Source organism: Tupaia chinensis, unplaced genomic scaffold (assembly GCF_000334495.1).
Source record: "Tupaia chinensis unplaced genomic scaffold, TupChi_1.0 Scaffold000002_1, whole genome shotgun sequence".
Taxonomy (NCBI): domain Eukaryota; kingdom Metazoa; phylum Chordata; class Mammalia; order Scandentia; family Tupaiidae; genus Tupaia; species Tupaia belangeri.
The window spans coordinates 5,389,877-5,404,175 of record NW_006159428.1 but is presented as its reverse complement, the minus strand read 5'-3'; the positions used below and the strand labels follow the sequence as shown (position 1 = coordinate 5,404,175).

The window sequence follows — 14,299 nt, the reverse complement described above, 5'->3', positions numbered from 1 at the left end:
CTGCAATCCCCTTTCCTCTGTCTCTCCATCCTGACATGATTTGGGGCATATACTCACAAATGCCTGGTGTGTTTCTCAAGTCAATGGAGCTGGGATTTGAACTGCAGTTGGCCATGTTGAATCTGACTCCCTTAATCACTATGTTAAAAGACCAACCCCAGTTTTTTCATTTTTGTTTTCCACTTGTGATTTGACTACTTCAAAATTACTTCTAAACATTTTACACTGACTTGAGTGTGAATTTAGTTAAATCAGTGAAAGATGAATTGAATGCATTTTATTCATGTTATGGAATAGTGGCTAAGTGACACAGTATGTGTGAAATGCTTGGCAGATATAGATGCTAGTCCTTTTCCCTGCCATTAATACAAATGTCTTCATTTTAGCCATTCTAGTGAGAACATATCATCTTGCTTGCAAGTATTTTATTCTCCTCTGCATATTGCACAGCGCCCTGTGAAGGAACAGCCTTGGCAGAGCAGGGAAGTACTCTTTTGTTCTTTCCACAGTCCCTTACTCTCTTCTCTTCCCCTCCATATGTGAGTGTTGGATTTCAAAACTCAGATTGAAGTCTAATATTTTTATAATAATCAAATGGTAATCAGAAATTTGCAGTGAATCTCAAAGCACACTCTGGCAATAGAACTGATAATAATTATCCCAGAGGTGAAGAATATTTAAACATTTTTGCTGACTTGTAAAGTGTAGTACAGTTACAAGCAATGTGGAATTCTTCTGCTGGTCTATTTTGCCCATGGCAGACTCAATCACAGTCTATTTCCCCTAATAATCCACATATTTAGGTCTATTCCAGTAGGAACAAAAGTTAACTATGAAAAATTCACGCTGAGATAATCGATAGACAGAAAGGCACAAGTAAGTGATAGTTGGTATCTAATCTATGCAGATAGCCTTTTAACCCTTCTTAGCATTGCCTGAGTCATGACTAGTGAGAAGTGTGATAAAGTCTATGGGAAAACTTAGACATGGCGCTCAGCCACTGGTGAGATTTGCTAGTGAGAGCAATGCTGTTGAGTTGGCTTATATTTGCTTCTGATTCTATGAGTTATGATGAAAGAGCTTCCTTTCTTTGACATTTATTTGATTTCCATATTACCATCCAACCTGTGAGGTTCACTGAAAGTTTGCTACTTGTCTTTTATTGTTATTTTAAAGTCAATGTGCCCTGGGTTTTTATACAAGTGATTTTATAATAACATACAATCTATAGGATAAAGAAGACCAAGGAGGCATGCACTGTGGTACCACTTCAGGAAAAATCAAAAGGTAAACTGGTTCATACTTTTCCCCCATGTGGCATATACTTATCTTTTTAATTTTTAAAGTTTGTTTGTTTGTTTGTTTACTTCATGAGAGAGATGGAAAGAAGGGCACCCCCAACAGGGTCTTCACATTATGATCCACTCCCAGCCTTAGCCAAGCCTAACAGGTAAGCATGTGTACTCAGCGTATACAGGAAGGTCTTGGGATGTCCGCTGAGGGCCTCCCATGTGGATCTAGCTGTGTTACCTATTACTCCATGACATGATCTGGCCCTATTTTTTTTTTTTAATTTCCTTTCTGTCTATTGATTAAATTGTCTTTATTTTATTAGGACTTCTTTTAAGCTTTGTTTATTTTATAAACTTCGTAGATGTCGAGTTCATCATATACGTACCTTTATAATATCAGGCCCCTGGGATAGGCCATCATCATTTCTCATTTAGGTCATTAAGTAGCCTGCAAACTAGTCTTCTTGTTTAGAGTCTCTGACCTTTGAAATTCTTCAACATTTCAAGAAAAGCCTAAAACTTTGACCTCTAATGACATTACTCCCTTCTCCAAAAACAAGGAACTCCTTCATTACCCACAAATTCACTCTTTGATGTAACATTGAAACTTTTACCATTTTATCCTAAATTCCCCTTTCTAGTTTTATTTTTTAAAACATTTATTGATTTATTTATCTATTTATTTGTTGTGGTTTTCAACCCTCCAGGTCCGGGACTTGAACCGTGGTTGACCATGTGGGAATCCAGGGCCCCAACTACCATACCACCTGCTGGTCCCCTAGCTTTATCTTCTGACTAGTTTTTCTCATCATTTCTGTGAATCTATGGCATCAAACTACAGATACATATCTATAGACCAATAGTTTTTGTACCAAAAAACTATTAAGTTATTCATGTAGCACCAAGTTGTATGAAGTATGAGCTGTCCTTTGAAGCTTTAAAATTAAGCATTGATGTTTGATTAGAAATTTGTTTTGCAAAAGTAGACACCAGAAAGTATATTGAGGTAGGTAAATCACATCCCTTCTTTTGTGTTAGAAATTCATGAGGGCATTGTGCTGCAGGAACCATGGCATGTGGCATAATGCTTATGTCTAGCATTTAAGTTCTGCAAAGAACTCTCAGACATTTCCTGCAGTAATTTTACCCTAAGTTAATGGTAAGGATTTTTGCGTTAGACATCCAAAGTTTTCTATTTTTAGTTATGTTTTATCTTTTGTTGATTATTGTCCAACTCAGGATTTTTCAACAGTTGACAGTATTAGCATTTTGAACTAGAGAATTCTTTGCTGTGGGAGTCTATCCTATATACTGTAGGATAGTTAACAGTATCTATGACTTCCACCCACTAGATGCCAAAGCTATGAAAATCAAAACATGATTCCAGAGGGCTACTAGCCCTGTAGTCTAGTGGTTAAGGAAGCTGGATCCCACATGACCTATCACAGTTTGTATATTGGCCGTGGTATATTGAAAAATACACTAGGTACATGTGGGTACAGCTCAAAATCCCAACAGGAAGGAGAAATGGAAGGAAAGGGGTTGGGTGTGACCATGCCCTATTGAGAGTGCTTTCTCTCTGTTTCTCTTAGGCAAGTGCATGCATCCTCTGACAATTATAAAAGTCTCCAGATATCGGCAGATGTTCCCAAGGCAGCAAAATCACCTCTAACTGAGAACCACTTGTCTATGCATAACATCTTTAGCATTATATTTTACTTGCTAGTTGTCCTTCGGGCTACCAAATAATTCATTCTTTGCCTATGTACAAGAATTATTTCTTTGCCAGTGTATTTATTTTTGATTCTTTAAAATTTTTAAAAATTTATTATTACTATTCTCATAATGTCTTATTTGCTATAGGACACACATACTCACCAGAGACAGACAGAGAGAGACAGTGAGAAAGCAAGCCACCAAATCCGGGACTTGAACCATGGTCAACCATGTGGGACTCCAGTGACTTACTCACCATTCCACCTGATGTCCCCTTATTTTTTTATTTTTTTAAGAGGGATTTTGCTATAGGGCGCCTGTATTTGCTGAAGAGACAGAGACAGAGAAATGGAAAGGAAGAAATCACTCCCCAAGGAGGAATGGCTACACCGCAATCCCTTCTTTTCCATTGTCCAGTCAGGATCTTGAGCACTAACGCACACATGGGTGAGTTTCAAGCTGCCAGGTCCAGGACTCAAACCGTGGTTGACTACATGGGAGTCCAGTGATGTAACCATTATGACATCTACTGGTCCCAGCCCCCTTATTGTTAATTCTTAAAGTCATAGTTGTCTTCTAGTGCATTCATCACTTTGATGACTTTGAACTTATGGAGTAATGGAGTTAATAGAACATCTCCAAACAAACAGTGGAAACTAAAGTGACTAAAGCTTCTATTGACACTGCTGCTAGCAGTCAGAATTAGTAGTAGCTTCTCTCTATGGAAGATCATAGGGTTAAATGTTCATGAACTTTTTCTTGAGATTTTCTTTCTTTGAATTTCCATATACTATAAACAACTTTTATGAACAACAGGCAGCCTAAAATATAAATATAGGGGCCAGCAGGTGGCATGCTGGTTAAGGCACTAGACTCCCACATGGCCAACTGTGGTTCGAGTCCCAGACCTGGCGACCTGGTTTCTCACTTTCTTTCTCTCTCTCTCTCTGTGTGTATCTCTCTGGTGAGCTTGCATGCTCTATAATAAGTTAAAAAAATAATAATGATAAATAAGATTAAATAAATAATTCTTTAAAAAATATATACATGTTAATTAGAACAAAAGTTATTTGGGCCCAAATGTACATTTGCCTGTTTTCTAGTAGGCCAACTTTGTGGCTTTCAGGATGGGTAATGTGTCATAGACCTCTTTATATCCCTGCAGTGCCTGCACCCATTTCTGGAACAAACTGAGTCCTTACTCATACTTATGGAAAATGATTTTCCTTCAAAGTCATACAAGAAGTCAGTTAATTTATTCCTTTACTAAATATTAATTGAGTTTTTACTATGCCAGCTAGTGTTTTAAGTGCTTAGGCTTAGGGTACATCACTGAACAAAACAAAGATTCCTGCCCTGCTGGATCTTACATTTTAGTGAGAGAATAAAGCCAACAAACACTAAGTATAGTAAATAAGCCCATTGTACAGTAGATCAGAGGGTGAGTGAGTTTTGGGCCAGCGGGTGGCATGGTGGTCGGGGCGCTGGACACGTGGCTGATCCAGGACCTGATGGTTTGCTTTCTCACTTTCTCTCTACCTCTCTCTCTGGTCAAGTTAAAATAAATGAATGAATAAATAGAATTGTAAAAAAAGAAGGTAAGTGAGTGCAATAGAAGCCATGACAACAACAAAGAGAGAGCAGAGTAAGGAAAACTGAGAGACAGAGAAGGGGATTTACAGTTTTAAATAGCGTAGCCAGAATAGATTTAATGGAGAGAGTAATATTTGAGCAAAGTCTTGAAAGAAGTGAAAGAGTTAAATTGTTTGCTGGGAGCCAGCAAAGGCTTCGAGGGTGGATGGTGCCTGGTATTGAAACAGTGACATCCAGTGTGGCTAAGTAGTGGAAGATGAGCTAAGGGAGGTAATGGAGCATCTGATCGCGTGGGGACTTAGAAAGGACTTGGAATTTAACTCTGTGACATGAGAAGCCAGTGAATGATTTTAACAAAGGAATGATTTTAATGTGATATAAATTTTTAAAGGATCACTGTGGCAACTGTCATCTCTTTTGCTATATTTTTTAAAAATGACCCTGAGAACGTGGACCTCTGGCTATGATGGAAAAACTTAGACTACTTCTACCAGCAAATAGGACATGAGAGGCTGAGATACTGGAGGAATGCCACGAAGAAGTGAGCCAAAAATGTTGTGAGCCATTTCCCCTCCAGGTGTTCGTGTATTCCCAAGTGATTGTGTACTAGTCAATACTTCAGGAAATCAAACAGAAAACAGCTTCTATAACAGCTAAAAACAGAGCAGATTTCAGTAATTTAGCATTTGCTTTGGAGAAAGTTGGGAGTTTAAGGCCTTCTAAATGGAGCGGACTTGGTAAACACCCCAGGTTTTCAGCTGAAACTCCTAAAGGGCTACCTACACACTGTAAAAAAAGGCATACCAAGATTTGAGTAGCTTTTTTTTTTTTTTTTTTTTGGAGAGATTTTCACTGTAGGGCGCGTGCGCTCGCCAGACAGACAGAGAGAGACATAGAGACAGAAAGCGAGAAATCACCCCCCAGGGGGGATGGTCACGCCGCAATCCCTTCTCCTCCATTCTCCTCTCGGGATCTTGGGCACGCACGCACACGCGCCCGGCGTGAGTTTTAAGCCGCCGGGTCCGGGAAGTGAACCGCGGTCGACTACGGGGGAGTCCAGCGACACAGCCATTATGCTAACTGCTGGTTCCCAAGATTTGAGTAGCTTTAAAGAAATCTCTAACCCAGTCTTGACTTAAAATGGCCTGTCTATCAGAAGAAAAACTCTCTTTGGAGGATTGTAAGATGAAATAGAGCATTATAGATTTTTATATGTAATGTGTAGTATCAAAACTTACCCCAGATATGGGGAAAAAATGACAAAACTAAGAGAAGAAACAGACAACCTACAAATGATTCAAGAGTCTTATTTTGTTTGGGCTGCTATAATAAAATATTTTATACTGGGTTGCTTATAAGCAATAGAAATTTATTTCTGTTAGTGACTTAGTAACAAGATCATGTTTAATTCTAAAGCAAGCTGAGAAATGTGATCTATACTTAGGTAACCAGGTGTTCAGTTAAAATTCTGTTATGGAAAAGGAGTAAAAAGTTCTTTTTCAATTAAACTTTCTAACTTTCTATCATAGATACTTAGACATGTAGTTAATTTTTTGCAATTTGTTCTTATAGCCAAATACTTTGCTAAAGTCTTATATTACTTCTTGTAATTAATATATATGGATTTTTTTGATTGTCTATGTAGACTATCATAATCCATAATCATGTAAATCTCTTTTTTTTTTTGAGAGATTTTTGCTGGGGCCATGCACTCACTAGAGAGACAGAAAGAGAGAAATCACCTCCTGGGAGGGAGGGCCACACCACAATCCTTTCTCCTCCATTCTCCTCTTGGGACTTTGGGCAGGCACACACATGCTCCCAGTATGAGTTTCAAACCACTAGGTCTGGGACTTGAACTGTGGTCGACTACATGGGAGTCCAGTGCCTTAACCACTGCACCATTTGCTAGTCCTGTAAATCATATTTTTTAATTGTCAAAGGATGAATGTGCTAGAGAGAAAAGAGAGAGACCCATCCTCAATAGGGCGTGATCCAGCCACAATCCTTTTTCCTCAATTTCTCATCCCATCTAGATTTGAAGCACAGTAAGCCTCATTGGATCCAGCTCCCAATACACAGCACTTTAACTCCTGTGCCACAGGCCAGTCTAATCATTTGTAGATCATGTCAGTTTTGTTTTTTCCCAAATCTTATCCCTGTGTATGTCTTATCTTACTAAGCTGGCTATAATCACAAATATAGTGCTGAATAGAAATGATTAGTAGCCATTTTGTTTCTGCTTTAAAGGGAATGAATGTATTTAATGTTTCCTAATTAAGAACAATATTTGCTATAGGTTTTGAGTTGATATTCTTAATAAAGTTAAAGAATGTCCCTTTCATTTGCTAAGTTTTTATCTGTTTTTATAAATGCAAGTTGAATTATTTTCAAATAATTTTTTAATTGATTGAGATGATGGTATGACATTTTTATTTGATTTTTTAAAAATTGTTCATGTGTGAGAAAGAGATAGCACCTCCAATAGGGCCTTTATGCCATGATCCAGGGTGAGCCAGGGACCTTCCCCTGTGGGCCAGCCTCACAGAGCATTGTGTTTTACTGCTGTGCCACCATCTGATCCCTGTTTAATTTTTGATGTGAAGAATAGTATACATAGATTTTATAATATTAAGCCACTCTTATATCCCTGAGATGCTGGCCACACGTACATGCTATGATCCAGGCTGTCTGGATCATTCCTGAGATAGGCTCAACTTAGAAATGATTTCTTGTTTCTTTTTTTTTTTTTATTGACATATTTAATTGCATTTTTCTATCTATGTTAGTGAATAACATTTTCACTAATTCTCCTTTTGTTCTGTCCTCATCTGGATTTGGTGTCAGGATTGGAATGGCCTCATGCCAGGGGGCCAGGTGGTTGTGTAGTGGTCAGATGTGATGTTCTGTGAGGCTGACCCACGTGGAAGGGTTCTGAGTTTGTGTCAGGAGATTTCCTTAAGCATGGCAAGCATGCATTTACCTGTGTTCCATGGCGAGGTGAAGTTGAAGGTGGATCACTGCATGAGGACTTTGATGGGGGTGCCATCTCTCTCTCTCTCTTTTTTTTTTTTGCCTCTCTTGCTCATGAAATAAATAAATAATTCACACACACACACACACACACACACACACACACACACACACTTATCTCCATCTATAGGCCTTATGAAGTAAATTGGGGCATATTCCCTCTTTTTCTGTTCTCTGAAGGATGTGACCTAAATTTGGAATGATCGCACCTTCAAAAATCTAATAGAGTTATTTTCTTTCCATTTTTGTTTGTTTGTTTTAGATTTTTGCCATAGGGCACATGTGGTCACTAGAGTGAGACAGAGACAGAGAGAAGGAGAGTAAAAAATCACTCCCCAGGGAGGATGAACATGCAGCAATCCCTTCTCTTTCATTCTTTTCCTTGAATTTTGGGCATGCATCTATGTTTAGTGTGATTTTCAAGCTGCTGGGTCTAGGATTTAAACCACGGTTGGCCATGTGAGAGTCTAGCATCTTAACCATTATGCCATTTACTGCCTTTATTTTTAATTGCTAGAATGTGCATGTGCTTGCCAGAGAGACTTAGAAAGAGAGAGAGAGAGAGAGAGAGAGAGAAGGAAACGACCCCCAATGGGTCATGGTCATGTTTCAATCCCTTCTTTTCCATCTCTCCAATTTGTTGAGATTTGGGGCATGCATATACCTGAAGTATTTTTGAAGCCAATGGGGCTGGGATTCAAATCTCCAGAGGTCATATAGGATCCAGCTCCCTTAACCAGTAGGCCATGGGGCTGGCCTGATAGAATTCATTTGTAAAAATCATTTGAGTTACTTGCTTTCTTTGAGGAAATCTTAATATTAATTCAATAATTTTAATTTTTAGGACTCTTGAGGCATTCTAATTCTTCAGTCAGTTTTGGTAAGTTATATTTTCTACAGAATTTTGTGTTTTGTCTAAATATTAAAATTTAGTGCATAAAGATTAGTCTTTTTATAAAACAAAACAAAATAAAACAAAACAAAATATATTTTTTTAGGCTGTGGGGCCAGCCTGTACAGTTTAGTCTTGGCCCAATCTGTACTTCTGCCACTGTTTTCCTAGGAGTATCTATTTGTGCCTTGTTTCATTTTTCTTAATTAATCTCATCAGAGGCTGGCTGGCTGGCTTTCTCTCTCTCTCTCTCTCTCTTTCTTTCCTTCTTTTTAACTAGTCTTTTCAATGAACAACTTTTGCCTTTTAAGAAAATCCTTTTGGGGACCAGCAAGTGGTGTGGTGGTAAAGGTGCTGGACACTCCCACATGGCCAACCACAGTTCAAGTCCTGGACCTGGGCTTGCTTTCTCACTTTCCTTCTCTCTCTCTGTCTGTCTCTCTGGTCAAATTAAAATAAATGAATGAATTGGGACCAGTAGTTGACATAATGGCTATGTTGCTGGACTCCCACGTAGTTGACCACGGTTCGAGTCCCAGACCTGGTGGCTTAAACTCACACCAGGCGTGTGTTCATGCATGGCCAAGATCCCAATAGAAGAATAGAGGAGGAGGGATTGCGGCATAGCCATCCTCCCTGGGTGGTGATTTCTTGTTTTCTGTCTCTCTCTTTCTGGCGAGCGCACACACCCTATAGCAAAAACCTCTCCAAAAAGAGATAAATAAAAAATAAATTAATGAATAAATAAAATTAAATAAGTATTTTTTCAAAAATCTTTGTTACAAGTATTTTCAACCTCATCGATTTCTCATCTTTCCTATAATATCTTTTTTCTTCTATGTCTTTGGGTTTACTCTGTATCTGTTTATCTTACCCCTAGCTTATACATTTTCAGTCTCCTTTTCTTTCTTTTTCTCTTTTTTAGTTTTTCGTTTTGTTTTGTTTTTGCTATATAGTGTGTGCTCTTACCAGAGAGAGAGAGAGAGAAAGAAAATGAGAAATCAACCTACTGGAGGGGGGAGGGATGGCCACACAGCAAATCCCTTTTCTTCCTGCCTACTCTTGGAATTTTGAGCATGCACACAAATACGCCGGGTGTGATTTTCAAACCTCCAGGTCCTCGGACTTGAACCACATACTCAGTCATGTGGGATTTAGCACCTAAACCTTCATGCCACCAGCTGGTCCCAGTCTCCTTTTCTGAATAGAAAGTCTAGGGTATAAATGCTCCACATACAGCTTTTGCTGCATTACAAGTATTTTAATGTTTATTATGATTTCTTTTTTTTTCTTTCATTTATTTATTTTTACATTTTTTCATAAACATTTACTTTACATAGCAAAAAGTTTTAGCTCATACTCCATAATTCTTGACAGTTTACAAACAACTTTCAAAATTTCAAAATACTGGGAACCAGCAGTTAGCGTAATGGCTACGTCGCTGGACTCCCACGTAGTCGACCGTGGTTCATGTCCCGGACCCGGTGGCTTAAAACTCATGCCGGGCGCGTGTGCGTGCGTGCCCAAGATCCCGAGAGGAGAATGGAGGAGAAGGGATTGCGGCGTGACCATCCCCCCTGGGGGGTGATTTCTCGCTTTCTGTCTCTATGTCTCTCTCTGTCTGTCTGGCGAGCGCACGCGCCCTACAGTGAAAATCTCTCAAAAAAAAATACTGAATTTTAAAGATAATGTTCAAAATATGTCTTATAATTTTGTATAATTCATTATTTCTTTTTTGATTGATGAATAATTTAGGATGTGTGTATTAATTTTTTAAATATTTGAGAATTTTAAATCCATCTTATTATTAATAACTTCCAACTTGACTGCATTTGTTTGTGTGATACTAATTCTTTGAAGTTTTTTTCAGGTTTGCTTAATGCCTGGAACCTGGTTGTTTTGTTTCCAGCGGGTCTTTAAAAGTGTCAGCTTCATTTTATTGCCAAGAACAAGAGTCCTGATATTATTGATGCTCAAACTCTCTCTGAATTTTTGACTTATAGTACATTCACAAATAGAACTAAACAGACAAAAATGACAATCACATTGGAGAACTGAAGACAGTTTTTATTCAAGCACTTGAAACTTTTGGAAAAGAACTTAAATAATATTATTTTAAAACCATATTGGTCAGAATATTGTTTTTAAAACTGTATATTTTTCTAAATAGAAGTATTTATACCTATTGACAATATATAGTGAGTATACGGGAACTTTGAGCTTGATGGATCTGGGTTCAAATCCTGTCTCTGACAGTTACTAAGTATGTGCCCTTGGCAAGTACTTAGCCTCTCTAAATCATCTTTTCAAAACCTGTAATCCAAGATAGTACTAACTGCCACTTCATAGATTGCTGTATGAATGTAAAGGATTTGATAAAGATCATTGATGTTATCTATTATTACTGCTATGACCCTATTAGAGAGATTGGTTCACATTAATTTAGTTAAGTGATTGATTTATTTTATTTTGCAATTTTACTTGACTTAGCATTTATGAGAAATAATTTTTTTTAGTAATAATAATTTTTTTTTTTTTGGAGAGGTTTTCGCTACAGGGCATGTGCACTCGCCAGACAGACAGAGAGAGACATAGAGACAGAAAGCGAGAAATCACCCCACAGGGGGGATGGCCACGCCGCAATCCCTTCTCGCCCTTTCTCCTCTCAGGATCTTGGGCACGCACGCACACGCGCCCGGCGTGAGTTTTAAGCCACCGGGTCCGGGACACGAACCGCGGTTGACTATGTGGGAGTTCAGCGACATAGCCATTATGCTAACTGCTGGTTCCCAATAATTATTTATTTTTAATTTTATTTATTTATTCATTCATTTATTTTAATTTGACCAGAGAGAGGGAGAGAAAGAGAGAGAGGATGTGAGAAAGCAAGCCACCAGGACCAGGACTGGAACCATAGTTAGCCATGTGGGAGTGTCCAGTGCTTTAACCACCATGCCACCTGCTGGTCTCTAAGAATTAATTTTTTAAACAACCATTCATTATTTTATTTTATTAAATATTTATTTATTTATTTATTTATTGACAGAGGATGCACACACTTGCTAGAGAGAGAGAGAAAACATTTTCAATGGGATGTGGTCACACCGTAGTCCTTTTTCCTCCATTACTCCATCCCATCAGGATACTGGGTACACATGCACACATACCTGGCATATTTTACAAGCTACTGGGGCCAGAATTCAAGCTGTAGTCAGCTATGCGGGATCTACTCTCAATGCACAGTTGCTAACCACTACGTTAGAAGGCCAGCCCAATGAAAAGTTATTTTATTTGGAGAAAATAACTTGATAAGCCACTGCGTTCATGACTCTTACCACAGTCAACTACATGGGAGTCCAGCACGTAGCCATTATGCCATCTGCTCATCCCCAAGCTATTTCTTAGTGTTGGGAATGTTCCTAGTCTTCTCTTGTAGCTATTCTGAAATACACAGCAGATTGTTGTTAACAGTAGTCACCCTACTGTGCTATGGAACACTAGAATGCATCCCTCCTCTCTAACCATAAATTTGTACCTGCTCACCAACCTACCCGTAGTCCCCTCTTACCAATCCTTCCCAGCCTCTAGTAATCCCTCTTACACGTTCTGCTTCTGTGAGACCAACTACTTATAGCTTTTACAAATGAGAAAGAACGTGTGATATTTCTCTTTCTGTGCCTGGCTTATTTCATTTAACATAAAGTCCTCCAGTCTTGTCCATGTTGCCATAAATGACAAGATTTTATTCTTTTTTTTTTATAACTCTGTAGCATTCCATCATACATATATATATGTGTGTGTGTGTATATATATATATATATATATATACTGCATTTTCTTTTCTTTTCTTTTTAAGCCAGAGGGCTATATACTCACCAGAGAGAGTCAGAGACAGAGAGAGGAAGAAAGCACCCTCCAATGGGGTGTGATTACTTCAAAATCCCTTCTACTCCATTTTTCCGTCCTGTTGGGATTTGGGGCACCACATGCACATATGCCTGATGTCACATGCACATGTACCTTATGTGTTTTTTAAGCCACCGGGTCTAGAATTTAAACAGTGTGGCTGGCCATGTGGGATCTGGTTCTCTTAACCACTAGGCAATGCAGCTGGCTCATACACCATATTTCCTTTGTTCATTCATCTGTCAATGGACACCTAGGTTCATTCCATATTCGACTATTATGAATAATGCTGCAATAAATATGTGTGTGCAGATATCTCTTCGGCACACTGATTTTCTTTCATTTGGATATATACCCAGTTGTGGGATTGCTAGATCATATAGTAGTTCTATTTCTAGTTTTTTCTTTTTTATGTTTATTTATTTCTTCCATAAGCAAGATAGATAGCTAGAGAAAGAGACAGAGTAAGCACCTCCAACATAATCTTGATGCCACAATCCACTCTACACGAAGCCAGCTCTGAATCACGGACATGTATGTGTCCAGCATATTCAGGGATGTTTCTGGACATGAACCTAGAACCTTCCCCTGTGAGTTAGCTTTGCAGAGCATCATGTCTTACTGCTGCACCACCATCCAGCCCCTATTTGTAGTTTTATGAGAAACCTCCGTACTGTTTTCCATAAGCTATATTTCCATCAGCAGTGTAAAAAAAAGTCCCCTTTTTCCACATCCTCACCATTTTATTTTTACTTTTTTAAAGTTTTTATTATAGGGCATATGTACTCACCAGAAAGAGACAGAGAGAGAGAGAGAGGGAAAGTGAGAAATCACCCCCCAGGGGGATGGCTGTGTTGCAATCCCTTCTCTTCCATTCTCCTCTCAGAATTTTGGGCAGACATTCACATGTGCTCGACTTTCAATTCAAGCTCAGACTCAAACCACATAGCCTGCCTAGTAGGATCCAGCACCTTAAACTCCATGCCACTGCTGGCCCAACATTTCTATTTTTTTTAAAGTTTATTTTTTTCAAAAGTGAGAGAGAGACAGACCCAAACAGGTCTTGGCACCAGGATCCACTCCCCTGCCTTTAGCCAGACCCAGGTCACAAGCAAGTTTGTGCCTAGCATACTCAGGGAAGTCATCAGCCCTGAAGTGGAAACCTTCCAATGTGCGATTGCCTTACAGAATGCCAGGTTGCTGTGCTACCATCTAGCCCCGTCTTAGCCCATTATTGTATTGCTAACAGAAATAACTGAGACTGGGTAAATTGAAGAGAAGAGAAGTATTGACTCACAATTCTGGTATGTGAAAGTCCAAAGGCACAAAATAGCAGAGGGCAGAACCTTGAGCAGAGCAGCTGTCTTTTTTTGTTGTTGTTGTCTGTATTCCTGTGGGTTCTGCCTGCCCCATTTCCTCTCCTTATACACACACCAGAACCTAATCATGGGTGCTCCACCCTAATGACATTATTATACCCAAAGGCCCCACCCTGGGCCACTATAAACGAATTAAGTCTTCACTTAACACCTTTGCAGTACAACCAAGCCGTAACACGTGGACCCTTGGCAGACATCCAACCACTGCCCAAGAAGACCCCGTTGTAAAACATGAACCTTTGAAGGATGAACTATTTTCTGAACTCTAACAGGCCTCTATTTTAATGTTTTGAGGAATCTTCATAGTCTTTTGCAAAATGGCTATGCTAATTTACATTTCTACAACAGTATAATAGTTTTGTTTTCTGCACATTTTTGCAAACATCTGTTACTTTTTTATAATAGCCATTCTTTTTTTTTTGAGTGTTTTTTTTTAAAAGGGCGTGTGTCCCGGCCCTGAAGGGCAGCAGGGGGCGATAGAAACAAGC

General features: G+C 38.9%; 1 protein-coding gene across 2 annotated transcripts in view; it reads left to right on the top strand.

Annotated features, from left to right (window-relative positions):
• Positions 1-14,299, top strand: part of CUNH8orf89 (chromosome unknown C8orf89 homolog) — a 41,162-nt gene that overhangs the window by 22,972 nt on the left and 3,891 nt on the right. Inside the window, exons 4-7 of one of the 2 annotated variants that reach the window (XM_014589654.2) lie at positions 387-482; positions 1,232-1,287; positions 8,479-8,514; positions 10,397-10,592. In XM_014589654.2, coding sequence (XP_014445140.1) covers positions 387-482; positions 1,232-1,287; positions 8,479-8,514; positions 10,397-10,446 — 238 coding nt within the window. In that variant the 3' untranslated portion in view covers positions 10,447-10,592. Of the gene's footprint in view, positions 1-386; positions 483-1,231; positions 1,288-8,478; positions 8,515-10,396; positions 10,593-14,299 lie in introns of those variants that run through there. The other variant, XM_006139801.3, reaches the window with a different exon arrangement.